Below are 15,000 nucleotides of genomic sequence, written 5' to 3'. Positions count from 1 at the left end.
TATAGGGAACAGTCTACACCAGATAATGTCATCTTATGCACGTGCATATGTACGCACAACGTATGAAAAACGAAAGTACCTGTTCCCCAGAGAAACGTCTCGTGGTCTGAAATGGGAAAACAAAAAGGTCTATTCGAGGGTTCTCTACAAGTTGTTCCAGAAGACTTTTCTGCAGTTTTCACCTCCCACATACTACCATCATTTTGTCCTCTGTGACACTGTTTGAAAACTCTACGAATATAGTCATTCTCATAAAGTACCTCTTTCAGTATTACTAGATTAGGATTAAGTAATCTTGGGCTGCACACTTGGGACCGTAACAGACAAGTATATCCAATGGCCCCAAGAGACAGGCAAATAATCCTGAAGTACGTATTGCCGAAAGAGTGACATGCCGCTGGCTTCCTGGAAAAATCTTCCACATTTTTCTAGTTCTGTAAATAGAAGTCGGATTTGTTTGCATCTTTTACTGATCTTAAAGGCTTCCAAAAGAAATCTTAACAACCTCTATATTACGTAGTTTAAAAATCGTCTAGAACAGTTGGTTCATTTGCCATTGAAATGGTTTTCCAAGAATTCACGAGTGCGACAAAATGGAAGATTTTTAAAGGGTAAAGGCTACCTTATAATATTTACTCTCGAAGATGGCTTGAATTTTCGCTTCGAGATTACAATTATTAAGTGAGGAATAATGTTTGCTAAACGAGTGAAGAACGTTTCTGGTACAATTGACCTTAGGCGGGTAACAAGAAAACATATTAACCACCTTTCGCTTGTAAACCTATATCAATTCAGTTATGGCTTTTGATTCTTTTAGTGAGTTCCTTAATTCGATCAAAAAGACATAATAATCTAACAATCAATAGTTAAGAAATGGGATGCCTGATCCTCGCATAGTCCAAAGTCTCAGCTGATTTAAACAGGTGAGGTCAATTTTGGATTCATAAAATGAACTTGTTGCAAGATACGACTTGACGGTATCTTTGAAGAGCAGATAAAGCATATATTTCTTTCTGTGACTCTTTATTTAATATCAAAGCCCGTTGTTAGCATTTTTTGCCGGTTACCACTAACTGAATTATGAGCTGCGACATCATATCTCACAATATATATTGGTTAAGTAAATAAATGTACTGCCATTACGAATGGAAGAATCCCTCGAATGAACTTTCAAATTCATTATTTGACTAACCTTAGCATTTTTTCTACACTATTCTTTACAGGAATCTATGACTCTTACATACCTGAAGGCCTTGTAGCAGCTCCGCTATCCTATCACCTACGAAATCACGTTTCGATGGACCCTTGAGAGGGTTCTATGATTCTTTAATTCAATGGTAACCTAATAGAGACGTCATCCGCACTCTTGCGAGAAATCGAAGTCATTCGTGTATATGATCCTATTGCAGACCACACGAAACGACGGTCTGTTGTGTGAAATTATTACCTTTTTTTTTTTCTCGTTGGAGAATTGATATTTTGTAATGAATTTGAATGTGGGATCCATGATATTTCGTCAATGAACAATGAATAGTACTTCTCTTGCCTGGTTAGTGCCGGAAAAGTTTTCGTGGCGTTAGTTGTGCATTTTATAGTTAATGAAATTTCTTTTAGATATGATAGCTTTTCCTCTATCGTGAATTGTAGCAATAAGAAAGAGATTGAAAGGAAAATTTTTTTCTCTCACTCCAATGTTGCTCAATGCAATCTTTGAAAGCTTTGTACTGAACTACAGAAGTGCCCATTATCGAGTTTGAGTTGCTTCCATGGATCAGTACAGCAACTTATGTCCTGGCCTCAAAATTTTGGTTAGAAGCTTAAAGTGTAGCATTTCTTCCACTGCGAACCAAAAAGAGTTCCCTTAACAGAAATAACAGTTTTGGCTTTAATCGTTTGAGGCAAGACTGGTTATTGACTAGTTTTGAAGGAAGTGGCATTCTGATTGGACACTATAAGAAAATGGAACAGATAAACCCACATTTTACAGTTTTATATGTAAGTCAGTACAAATTATCAAATATTTACCCACTCCGTGAGCCAACTAAAATAAAAGTCCATTTTCCAAATGAGATACCTTTACAAGTGTCTACCTGTTAATTCTTAAATGGAATTAGTAAACAATTGTAGCTTGAACCAAAACATATATATATATATATAAGATATTGTTTCGAGCTGATGATGAAAGTGGTACTCGTCTATCTATGCCCCTACCTTCTTTACCGTATGGCATGTCTTTCAAACCTAAAATTTTAACGAAGGTTTACTTATCCAATCAACAAGCTTTAAAAGGACTCGTTTAGTATAAGGAATCATCTTTGTTTACTGTAGGGCCAGTGAACACAACGCCAAACCAGTGACCGAAGCAAGACGTTAATCTCTGATACGTCCCTGTTTTTTCAGACATTATTTATTTTTTACTTCATGGGTCATTTACTTAGCCACGAATTTCGATTGAGTTATTGATCTACCGAAAATTCTCAATAACTCACCTGATTTCTGCGTTTTGGTGACCAAAACAAGCTTCTTGTAGTCAAAACACCGATCGATGAAAGTCTTTGAACCGAAGCAATGACTACCTGGTTCATGACTAAAATGTTTAATAATTCAACGACAACACACACACGAGCCACAAGCAAATTTTTTGAGTCTAAGTAAGCTTTGGTCAAGTTCACCGCAGAAAGGAAATTCAATGCTTGTCATAACATACGACTGAACATTAGATTGCTTAATCGAACTGACCAAGTTGAGAAAAATTATTGATAATTATTAGTCTGATTATTACGAGAATTTGAGCCATTTTTTATACGCGGATATATTTCCATCTATTATCTAATAGTAAAATAATTTTACGCAACCTGAAAAGGAGCGTAAGGTCAATTAGCCTGAGACAAAGGCGCTAAGACAAAAGGTAATTGCCACAAGTGATAAAAGTGGGAGTCAAGGATGTCTCATCTATTCGCTGAAAGTAAAACTTATTTTTCTCTAGAAGGGGCACAATTCTTCGATTGCTCTCCACTGCTCAGCCAAGCCAGTGGGGAGCTTAAGCATGCGCTTTTTTGAGACGCGGACGGCAACCGAAAGAGAACATTTTGCGTGTCAGGGCAGTGGTGTATCCCAGATTTTTATACTAATCATCTTAAATGGAGAAAAGATACTTAGCAATGTAAATGTGGTTGGGTAAAGACAAGTTAAAAGGGAAAACAGCGCTCTTCCGGTTGCCGTCCGCGTCTCAAAAACGCGCGTGCTTAAGTGATAAACAACGCAGTCATTGCCTGGGCGTTTCTGATGATTGACGAGATTCTGCAATGTATTCTGAAATAGTTGAAATGTGGGAAGGGAGACAGGTCTGAGAAACCTATAGAAATGTAACATCAATATCTCACGAATGAGTTCAGGCAACGAGAGGGATATTGTTCTTGTCACGAGAAAAATATTTATATCTTCGAAAAGTTCACTCAGCTTTCCATCCGTTTGTGGTGGGTAAAATGAGTACCAGTATTACTGGGGACAACTGAGTTGCGTATGCAACGGGAAAGGAGTGACGCCCACCCCTGCCGTGAGTTGCGGCAGAAGCTAATGAAAAAGGAGCCTTCGGCCTCTTGTCTTGTCTTCTCTTGTCTTGTCTTATCTTGCCTTGTCTTGTCTTCTCTTCTCTTCTCTTCTCTTCTCTTCTCTTCTCTTCTCTTCTCTTCTCTTCTCTTCTCTTCTCTTCTCTTCTCTTCTCTTCTCTTCTCTTCTCTTCTCTTCTCTTCTTTTCTCTTCTCTTCTTTTCTCTTCTCTTGTCTTCTCTTCTCTATATCCTTAACAAACGTGTAATTTACTTTATTTTTTATTACATAGACAATAAATATACATGGTAGATAGTGAAAAGCAGACCTTAATATAAATGCTGAGTATTAATACAAACAAAAAAAGGGGGGGAAAAAAGCGGGTAATCGTGACGTCGTTACTCAAGACGCCACTCGTTTCCCAGATACAGTGGTCGTATTGATTCTACAAGTGTTTTAGTTCCCGGTAAATATAAATAGCAGGATAGGCGAACGACCTATCTCCCCAGGAGTTCTAATTTCTCAATGGGTAGGTTCGAATCCTGCCTAGGAGTCTGACTTAACCCTTCCCTAAATCCTGGTTTTCAATGGCGACGCAAGCACAAGGCGCAAGCATAAGAGCGTGTATTTCAACGTGAAAACGGGGTTGACGCAACAACAAGCACAAAGATGGTTTTTTTTTTTCCTTTTCCTTGTGCTTGCACTTATGTTTGCATTCACTTGGAAAAGAAATTCAGCGAAAGATCAAGGAAATTTGCTACGTCAGGCCAATTAAAGCACTCTTTCCAGATTCCCCGTGTCTGAGTGTTTGAACAAAATGGAGGATGCTGTGGTTGATTTTGATGCTTGTGTCGACGTTTGTTTTCACTAGCATAAGCTACTTATGCTTGCATTTGTGCTTGCGTAACTTGAAAACCAGGCTTAAGCAACTAGTCTCCGAAGAGCTCACAAAATGACCACTTCCCAGTTGGCTCCCCTTGAGAGCTCAATTGGTAAAGTACAGCGCCGGCATAACAAAGGGCGGGCTCCTCGTTAAGCCTGAAATTCACACGCCTTCGATTTCTGCTTAAATGGACGTTCATAATGAACGTTCACAACTGGGATGATCGAAAAATCTTCATATTAAGGTTAACGGTGATCTTTTGCGGCAAGTTGAACAATCTCAAAGCGAAATAGCAATAGAGAATTCGAAGGGCTATCCAAATTGAGCTAAAATGATAGCAAAACAACTAGGCAAAGCGAGGCGTCACACTCTAATTTGCTCTTGACTGGTAAAGGCGACTAGAATGACATAAACAATCACAATTTGGACAATTTATGATAACAGTGAAAACTTAGTTAAGGTAATTCCCCTGAAAATGACGTACTATCCAGATTTTTATCAAACTTGGCACAATTGATATTCATACACAGGACATAAAAAAATGGAATAAAAAGATGGGGTCACCCGTGCTTGTTTTCGTGCTGTATGCCCTTTATTCTAAGTGTTTTTTAACGAATTACGCGAGAAGCGTTCGAAACTAGATCAACCGGAAAAATTGTTGATATGTAACAAAAGCTACTGAATTTTACTGAAAACTTGAACCTACTTGTTTGTCCGGGCTATAATCTTTAAGAAAAGTGATTTCAAATTGCTCGATTTTGCAAAGAAATGAAAGCAAATTGGACCGCTACAGTCATCACCTTGCTCTCAGTGTCGGACTCCAAATGCAGTTTCACGTCATTTATTTGTAAATACTTCTACTATCCAACTTTTTTCTCCTTAAAATATGTTTTCCGTGTACCTATTACGAGTTAATAAAACCATTAAAAATGGGGGGGGGGGTGGGGTCACCGTGCTCGTTTCTTTGCAACACGATGATAAAAGGTGGCAAAGGGGCAATTTCGGCTTCAAAATGATCATTTTCCGCGAAACTACTGGGACGAGTTCCAAAATAACACCTTAACCGAGGAGAGTTATCATGATTGCTCTTAAAAGCTCTTGAACATCAAAAGCGGCCTTTGTTACCTCTCTTCAAATGGTCGACTTGAAAGGCCGCGCTAGCTTCTAAGAAAGACAAAGGGCGTTCCCACTGGAAGCATGCACCCAACGAAAGATGGTTGATTCCACCTTTGCATTATTGAATGGTGGTCCTAAAAGAGGAACTGTCACTGAGTTGAAGAAAAACCTACCAAAACGAGATAAAACAAATGGACACGCCTACTTACATATCTGCCCCGCTTGAGCCAAAGGTTGAGAACGCAAGAAAAGATGAAGACGAAAAGACAAAAAATCCAATGCTCTTTAAAAACGGACGCTGTACCAGCTTTTACATGCGAGTAGTTACGTTAGAGAGTCAAATTACAAAATCACAGAAAAGTAGAGATAAACGCTATTGCTGGGACCATAAATAGGACTAAATCACGAAGATAGATTGAAGTGGTCCTGAAGTTCCAGAAACGCCGACACAACCGGAAAATAGCGTCCCATTGGTTCATTCCTCCTAGCGCGAAATTACTGTTTACGTTTCGCGACAATACTCGTTGATGTGATTGGTTTCGAGCTGCGGGCCAACCGGAAAATGCTATTTCATTCGCCAAAAAGTCGAATGAAAAGTACCCACTATGTATTACGGTTATTGTAAGCCCTATCTTTATCCGATCGAGGTCATCTATCTGAGCATTCAGGGTCACTATGGTCGTGGAAATAGTCGGGCAAGGACAAAAAAATTCTGACCGTGTTAGGGATTGAACCTGCGCCGTTTGGATCAGATCACCGTTTCTCACAGGTAGCCATCTTCCATTTGCGCCTTCATTCCGGTTCCAAGAATTTACTATTAAGTAAGCATCACAAGGTGTCCCCTTGATCTTTTCCCCAACTTCAACATCACTCGTGTCTCGGAATACAGACAATTGACGTCACAAAGTGTCTCCCAAATGTTACTTTTTAACTAAAGATTAACTGCTTCCCTTTACCCAAAGCTTATTCATTTTGTTGGAAATAGGTAGGGAATGCTAAGATTAGGATTACTTGAGGAGAAGCTATACCAGTCTCATATCCAACAAGCGCGAATGGAATATTTGTTTTATTAAATTCCTTGGAAGTAAGAATTACGAGCGAAGGAAGCGAGAAGAAAACCCGAGCGAAATCGAAAAACTTGATGAAGATGCGATGTTGTGTAATACCTTGTGGTCAGACCGACGTAGGCTCATCACAAAAACATTTCTTGCCTTTTCGCGTACTTCTAAACGTCGGAATTGATCCAAACTTTCCACAATTTTTTTTTTCTTTTATGGCTTTATTCAAAGAGAAATTTCGCTCTCCGGCGAAAAAATTTTTAGTTTAGCAACGCTTAACGCAATCATTTACCATATAAGGTCAAACTAAGGTATGTGAGCTGAAAACCGAGATTGAGTGAGCCAATCAGAGCACGCGAAATGCATTATCCGAGGTTGAGAATTTAATAATTATCTGTATTCCGAGACAGGAGTGATGTCATTTGAAAGGGGTATTCCTCAAGGCACCGTATTAGGACCCTTTCCATTTTCTCTTATGGTAAATGATATTGCAGCTGTTTCTTCAATGAGCAATTTCCTAGTGAAGTATGCTGACGACATTACAATATGTCTTCCTGTTAGGCAGAGCACAGATACTGCGGCCACCGAGGTTGAGAACATGAAGAAGTGGGTGCATATAAACAAGATGTCTCTCAATTTTACCAAAACATGGGAAATGTGCATGCACGGCAAAACTACAAAGTTATCCCCTCCAGAATTACCAGGAAAAAAGACGGAAATCGTGGTTAAAACTATTGGGAATCATGTTTCAGGAATATGCTACGAACTGGGACATCCATATAGACAATATGCTATCCAAAGCCAGCAAGTCGAATGTACATTCTTAGGGTATGCAAATCCTATGGATATCCTAAAGGTCAACTCAATAATTTGTTAACTCGCTCATCATGTCCGTATTCTTGTATGGGATTGACGTTTGCATGGGCTGCAGCTTACCATATCCAGACAGAATCAAAAGGTTTCTCAAGAGGGCCTACAGGTTTGGCTTCACCACAAAGAAAGCAACTGCACTTGACTTATTTAAAGACGGGGACTCTAAGCTCCTTAGGGAACGTAATCAGTGATGATCATATACTTTATGATTTGCTACCTCCAAAGAGGAGACGAGTTCTCCGTGAGCGCAAGCACGACTTTTCCATTTTCACTGCAATTACATTTTAAAAAAAGTTATATACATTACAAAATAAAAATAATATTAATAATAATAATCACATTAATAAAAATCAAGTACATAATACAACAATGCATTGGGGAAGACTAGAAGGGAACTGACGAACCATATGTGCTAGTTAGAACTTTAATAGACGCCTCTTCAATTAAATTCACTGTATATAAGGAACTTTATAATGTTACAAATTTTGATATATTACTAGAAGATTCATAGCTTAATCTTCCTCCAATGTTTAGTTCATTTTATATCGTTAATCATTTTATATCTTCTAGTGTAATCGTAATTTTTTCATGTTTATCTTTCTTCGCAATTAAAAAAAAAAAACAAATAAATTCGGAAAAAGTCACTGATGTTCAGAAATGCAAGTAATTAAATGCAAGGTCTATTTTAATAGAGCGGTTTTCAATTGAGTGTCGAAAGTAATTAGTGAATTGCTTTGGTTTTGCATTACTTCACTCAGTGACTCTCCTTCCTTTTTGATTGGCCAAAGTAACTCCTTTGGTTTAGGTTTTACGACACTCGATTGAAACTCTCTCTATCCGACACGAAGTCTGCCTTTAATCAATCAATATGTCTTTAATAAAATCAGAAACAACAAACGTGTAACTTTACAATATGTTGATGAGAAAGTTATAATTAAGAATTCATAAAAAATTCAAGATCGTACTCACTCAACTTACTTATACCTACTTACTTACTTACTTACTTACTTACTTACTTACTTACTTACTTACTTACTTACTTAAAGAAGACTTTGCACTTAATCTCGTCTTGAAAAAGATACCAAGGGTCCATTAACTCTGCCCTAAGAATAAGTTTAAACTGAGAAGTTTTTTCAAAAAGAGACTAAAGGAGGTCGGGCATTGTCAATTCAGCCGGGCGCAATTCACGCTGCAAACAACGTTTTCGGTTCATTATGCGATCGTCTTCCAAGAAAAGATATTCTAGTTCTGCAGTTGGAATGTCTCCATGTATCTACCATTTTATAGTGGTTTTTGCATTTAATTGTCATTTTACCATTTCTATCCTTCATTACTTCAATTCCACCTGTGTCTGTCGCTAATGCCTTTTACGTTTTAACTTATTTATAGCTCGATTTAGATTCTCGTGTTGTATGGACACGGAGACTCAGTCATTTTCTGGTGTATTCCTTCTTTTTCGAACCTGATCGACAATTATTGCTTAATTTAAGGCAGGAAAAGTGTTTCGAGTAAAGAACAAATTTCGTTTGCCGTTGGATCTAAATCTCTGCATGAGTGTTTTTCCCTTTTTTTACGCAATAGCAGTTAAATCTTCAGTTGTCATGCTCTATGAATTCCCCTGACTCCATCAACTTAAGAGAACATGATGCTCTGATTACCTTTTTCTTCTTTTTCTTTTCAGAATAAATAACCTTTTTTTATATTCTTTGAGGTATCACTGACTCTCTTTTTCATGTCTCTATCAATTGTCTTATTCCGGCTCTTTGTCCGAATCTTCCCGTCTTTGATTTTGCTGTGATTTTTGCGAGGGGTTGTTATCCTCTCTGAATTCTTTTGCTTTGCATCCAAGGCGCTTGCGTTTGCGTTTGTTGAATGAGCTTTTAGCTTTCCCTTTCTGTGCTGTTTCTTCCTTGTTCGAAATAACTTCTGGCTTGGTGGTACTTGAACTGTATGATGAAAACGTAGATAAACCTGTTATTACTTGTGACTTACTTAGAAACGATGTGCATCCAAAGGAGTGGCCTTCCTACTTTTTTCTTAGTTTCACCAGCAAAAAATCAAAGCATTTTAAACTAAAAGAATGTTACTTAATAGTGTACCTGGAAAATGTTCTTGTGACCGGAAAAACGGTCGGGCCAGTGGTGACTTGCCTGGAGGAATATCCAGATCAAGTTGTTGAACTTTTAATACAGGCGAGATTGGTTTTATTGCAGGCGCCACTGGTTGTTCATTGGAATGTAATTGGGAAGGTCGTACGGCTGTAGTCTGTGTCAACATCTGTTGTGGTTCAGGGTGTCCTGAAAGATCAACGGTTGACGAGGGCTGACTATCAGCGGGTATTTGTTGTTGAGGATTAGTCTCGGGAGGCCCCTGGACTAAGGAACCTACATTCTTAGCCATTCCGCCATCAGACTGGGTGGTCGTGATACCTTGTTGACTCTCACTATTGGAGTTCGAAGGAGAGAACGGTTGAGGAACCATTCCAGGTTGTGCAACGTCACTTTGAAGTACTGGCCTTTGAGCTTGAAGAGCTCCACTATAGCTAGATTCTGAAGGTTGTGATGTCTGCTGCATAGCATTTGTTTGTAGAAGAGAAGCAACTTGGTTCATTCCATTGGATGATTGAGATTGAGACTGCGCCAAAGAATTAGACTGTTGCGGGAGACTACCCTGAGACGCTACGTTGGATTGTTGAGGTTGAACAGGCTGTGTGACAACATTGGCCTGCTGGGGGCTAGTGCCCTGGGACACTGAATTAGACCGCTGAGGTTGCACAGGCTGAGTTGCGACATTGGGCTGCTGAGGTGTAACACCTTGAACTGCATTGGACTGTGGAGATTTCACAGGCTGAGTTGCGACATTGGGCTGCTGAGGTGGAACACCTTGAACTGCATTGGACTGTGGAGGTTTCATAGGCTGAGTTGTAACATTTGGCTGCTGAGGTGTAACACCGCCTTGAACTGCATTTGACGGTGGCGGTTGCATAGGCTGAGTTGCAACATTGGGCTGCTGAGGTGTAATACCTTGAACTGCTTTGGACTGTGGCGGTTGCAGGGGCTGCGTTGCAGCATTGGGCTGCTGAGGTGTAACAGCTTGGGGTATTGCATTGGACTGTGGAAGTTGCACAGACTGTGTCGCAACATTGGCCTGCTGAGGAGGAATAGCTTGACCGCTGGGTATTTGAGGCTGGTTGCTGGTTTGAGGCGGTAAAGGAGACAGAGTCTGGGTCGCCTGACCAGGCGTCAGAGCTGTGTACTCTCTGCATGTATGAGGGCAGATCTCTTGCCATTCCGTTTCGTTGCAAAGGTTTTTTTTGGCTCTACACACACTCGTTGTATCCATAACAGGGCTGCCTTTAAACAACAGAGTGAGGTCAGTTAGACAATTCCCAGTGTACTGAGAATTTGGCATGCTGTTGATGTCGCTTATGCTACTCGAATGGTGTTAAGATTGACTCACGATGTCAGCAAAGTTGTCTAATGTGACAAATTCGAATTTTCTAGCTCGCCATCTGCAAGACTACCTAACGACCTTGGGAGAAATCATAGGCTCATAGACCCACTGCACGAATAGTCACACTGTCTTTCAATAATTGAGGAAAAAGTAACAATCAAACACATTTCGTCATATTTATGTATTTTGAAAAACATTTCCCGTCCGATGCTCTTTAGCGTTCTTGGAGAAAAACATAACTGCAAGCATCATTTGACTTGACACTGGCGTGTAATGAGGAGAGCCCATTTTATAGCTATTCATCGGTCTTGAGATTGTGAGCCAGAAATTTGCTATTTTCACCTTAATTAAAACACATTTTGCAGTCAATGTAGGATCTTGTAAATTTAATTTCAATGGAGGTCTCAGTTCTCAGGTACAGCTACCAAATGCACAGTTGTTGTACGTTGCGTGACATGACTCAAATTTCATTTATGTTTACCTGGTTCACACATGGCACAGCTCAGTTTGCAATTCTTCGTCATCCTAATGTGTTTTGACAAGCATTCCCCGTCCGATGCTCTCGGTTTGCACTCTTCAGGTGTCTTATCTTTACACAAAAAATCTATTGATGAAATGAAGACAAGGGTTTTGTTAGTTTAGGTTTGATTCTCTTTGTGAGGAAATACCGAGTATAATATAAAACAGTTATAAAAGATCACAATATATTTCATATTCAAACATGATGCAATCAGTACTGAAGTATTATAGGTTTTTATAGCGTTCGAATTGAATGGGAGAGAAGAAAATTATTTTGACAGTTTACTTAATGTGCTTAAACACGACGTGTCTTCTGTCGGCAGGGCCGTAGCAGGCCCGGAAAAAACCGAGGGGCACAAAGATTTTAACTTGTATTTTGAAAGTTGGGGGTTTGGGTTCGGAGGACGCATTGGACGGGTGTAAGCCCGTTCTTTATACGGAAGGGTAGGGGGGTGACTGGAGGCATGCGTGTGACACCTTCCCCCCCCCCCCTCCCCTCCCCCAATGAAAATATTTGAAAACGAAACAGAGAGTGTATTTTCCAGCATTTTGGGCCTTTAAATTTCAAGGGAATGGTTGCTTGGCTGATTTTGTCTATCTCCAAGTAAAGGTAACTGGGAACCAACTGCTTCACTGGGGTCAACAGCCATGACAAGACGCAGCGGGGTCTATCTGGAAGTATCCTGATGGAATGCGGGGTTTTTATCCCCGCATTCCTTTCATACTTGAAATTCGGTACAGTGGTGAATGTAACACTTTGAAAGCCCAAGGCGTTAAAGTCTGCCTTCAAGCTGTCAGCAAATGTCTTGTTAACGAAATTAGTTGACGTTTATTTCATTCAGGAGACACATGAAAATAACTTTAACGATGGAAGACAACAGAGCTATTACATGTTAATTGAAAGTGTCGTTCGTACCAACGTTCGGACGTGACTCAGGATCTTTATATTAGAGACTCATCTGGTTGTTGGTTTTCGGGTTTTATATTTTGTCCAAAGAAAGGAATTTACATAGCAACGACAAAGGGTTGACAGTCGAGAAAAGGTGCGAGATAATAAAAATTATGCGAATACTAATACACTTACACATACAAGCGTAGGTGTGTATCCCAAGGGAAAAATGTCACTTTTTGTTCTTTGCCTTTCGCCTTTGTTTAACTCGGGTGCCAGACTGAGGGAACTTTGAAGGGTCTCTCTCTTGATTCTTCCAAAAGAAATCTAAGACAATTTCACTCTAAAACACTCTCAACAAGCATGCCAGCAGACGAATGTCCTGATTTGACTTGAGTGAAATTCTCAACTGTGGATCGCGACTTGACAAGGAGATAATTTAAAAACAAATCGAGAAGCAACATTTTATTAATGCTCTTCGTTACCTTTGTAGTTTTTATACGCTGGTGCATACAATCATTACTTTTCCCTTCAAATATTTATTTCGACGCAGCTAAACCACGCTTTCATTTTTAATTACTTGGTGGCCACGTATTTAAAACTTGCAGAACCTAAATGACATTAGAAAGTACAATACGCAAAAGATCTCGCTTTTTAGATGTAAACTCAAGGAGCTACACCAATATGCGTAAATTAATTTAAACACTAGCCAAATTATATGCAGCTAAACCACGTCTTCGTCTTTAATTTTGCTCGGTAACATAATAAATCGAATGTTGTGGTTCAGCGTTGTCTGTACTCCTATCGACAGCGATATTAATCACAGTGGTCACAATGTTGACTTGTGATGACGAATATCGGTGTCTATAAGAGTACAGAAACCTCTGAACTACATTCTATTTCTTTTTTACCACAATATTCAGGGAGGAAGGCATGTTCGAGTTTGGATTCGAGTTTATTCATTCAACGTCAAAGTAAATGTTTATTTCAGAGCGTGCCCAAGATCAGAAAAAGAAAGAGCGAAGCGTTGTCAAAAACTTGCTAGCAATATGATTGGTTTATTTCCCAAAATGACGCGAACAGCGTTGTCAAGACTCTTAATTAGTCAATCAGATAGCGAGATTACTGGTATTTGTTGTCTTTTTTTAATTTCTTGCTATTTCGTAACACTGCTTCAAAAAGTACATTATAAAAAGAGCATTTCGTTGGGTGTCTCGAAAACTCGAAAAAAGTAACTCAAAACCCTCAACCCTGGGCCTAAAGTTGGTATTTAGACTTGAGTGTAACAGGGCCATGTACAGCCGACGGGAAATGAAGATGTCCGGCCACATGTGGAGAGTGGTTACTCAGCTAAATATGGCGGATCGCCCAGCTTTCACTTTGAAACAAGTTGTAGGGAATGAAGGACTTGAACTTCGCTTGAGGTAACTCAAAAAACCAACTTTAGGCCTAGGGTTAGCCAAATTGAGGGTTTTGGGTTACTTTTTCGAGTTTTTGGGGTCTTCGGGTCTTCTTTTTTGGGACACCCCATTTCGTTTTCATTGACAAAAATTGTATTGCTTGTCTGCAAATTCCTCATCAGTTTGCATTCGATTAAACTCATCATTGTCATAGTTCAAAATGAAATTTGGGTTAAAATCCTTTTAACCCAGTTTGATTCTTCATTTCCTTAACTCAGTCATGAATAATTAAAATTGCTACTATAAAAGAAATAAGAAAGTAATAATCAGGAGACAATAATCATCATCCTCTAATATGTACTCAGTATAATCTTCCTGGAAAAACATATCCAGGCAGGTGTGGTTGTATTTTATCACTTCCTAAAAACACACCTAGTTTTTACTCAGATTAACATGATTTACTTATAGAAATGTCGTAAATTGCAGACAAAAACAAAAAAATAACTCCGGCAATTCAAAATTAGTGCTACCAAAAGCTATTCCCGATTTGATGCAGTACACGTGGGCAAAACGCCTTAATGAATATTAGTAACTTTAACCAATATTTCAGACATCATCATTAGTAACCAAGCTGTTACATCAGGATAGGGCTGTTTAAAGTCAACAGTAGCACACTCCGACGATACATCTGGATGCCACTGTCAACCTCATTAGTTACCACGCTTTTACAATAGGACAAGAATGTTGAAAGTCAATAGTTGCACACTCCGACGACACATCTGGATGCCACTATCAACCTCATTAGTTACCAAGCTTTTACAATAAGAGAAGAATGTTAAAAGTCAATAGTTGCACACTCCGACGACACATCTGGATGCCACTATCAACCTCATTAGTTACCAAGCTTTTACACTAAGACAAGATAGTTAAAAGTCAATAGTTGCACACTCTGACGACACATCTGGATGCCACTATCAACCTCATTAGTAACCAAGCTTTTACAATAGGACAAGAATGTTAAAAGTCAATAGTTGCACACTCCGACGACACATCTGGATGCCACTATCAACCTCATTAGTAACCAAGCTTTTACAATAAGACAAGAATGTTAAAAGTCAATAGTTGCACACTCCGACGACACATCTGGATGCCACTATCAACCTCATTAGTTACCAAGCTTTTACAATAAGACAAGAATGTTAAAAGTCAATAGTTGCACACTCCGATGACACATCTGGATGCCACTATCAACCTCATTAGT

At 39.2% G+C, this 15,000-nt stretch overlaps 2 protein-coding genes across 5 annotated transcripts in view; both read right to left on the bottom strand.

Annotated features, from left to right (window-relative positions):
• Nucleotides 1-2,564, bottom strand: part of LOC138026137 (basic salivary proline-rich protein 1-like) — a 9,832-nt gene extending 7,268 nt beyond the window's left edge. Inside the window, exon 1 of one of the 3 annotated variants that reach the window (XM_068873342.1) lies at nt 2,490-2,564. The gene's annotated coding sequence lies outside the window, so the exon portion shown is untranslated. Of the gene's footprint in view, nt 1-1,244; nt 1,288-2,211; nt 2,258-2,489 lie in introns of those variants that run through there. The other 2 variants (XM_068873345.1, XM_068873343.1) reach the window with 2 other exon arrangements.
• Nucleotides 2,565-7,892: 5,328 nt separating this feature from the next.
• LOC138026779 (uncharacterized) overlaps nt 7,893-15,000 on the bottom strand; it is a 27,053-nt gene continuing 19,945 nt past the window's right edge. For both annotated transcript variants that reach the window (XM_068874230.1, XM_068874228.1), the window contains 3 exons: nt 11,413-11,535; nt 9,578-10,831; nt 7,893-9,424 (listed from right to left, as the gene is read on the bottom strand). In XM_068874230.1, the coding sequence (XP_068730331.1) occupies nt 9,156-9,424; nt 9,578-10,831; nt 11,413-11,535 (1,646 nt within the window). In that variant the 3' untranslated portion in view covers nt 7,893-9,155. The remainder of the gene's footprint in view (nt 9,425-9,577; nt 10,832-11,412; nt 11,536-15,000) is intronic.

This window comes from Montipora capricornis, chromosome 12 (assembly GCF_036669925.1).
Source record: "Montipora capricornis isolate CH-2021 chromosome 12, ASM3666992v2, whole genome shotgun sequence".
Taxonomy (NCBI): Eukaryota; Metazoa; Cnidaria; class Anthozoa; order Scleractinia; family Acroporidae; genus Montipora; species Montipora capricornis.
The sequence above is the reverse complement of the archived record's forward strand: the minus strand, read 5'-3'. Positions and strand labels throughout refer to the sequence as shown.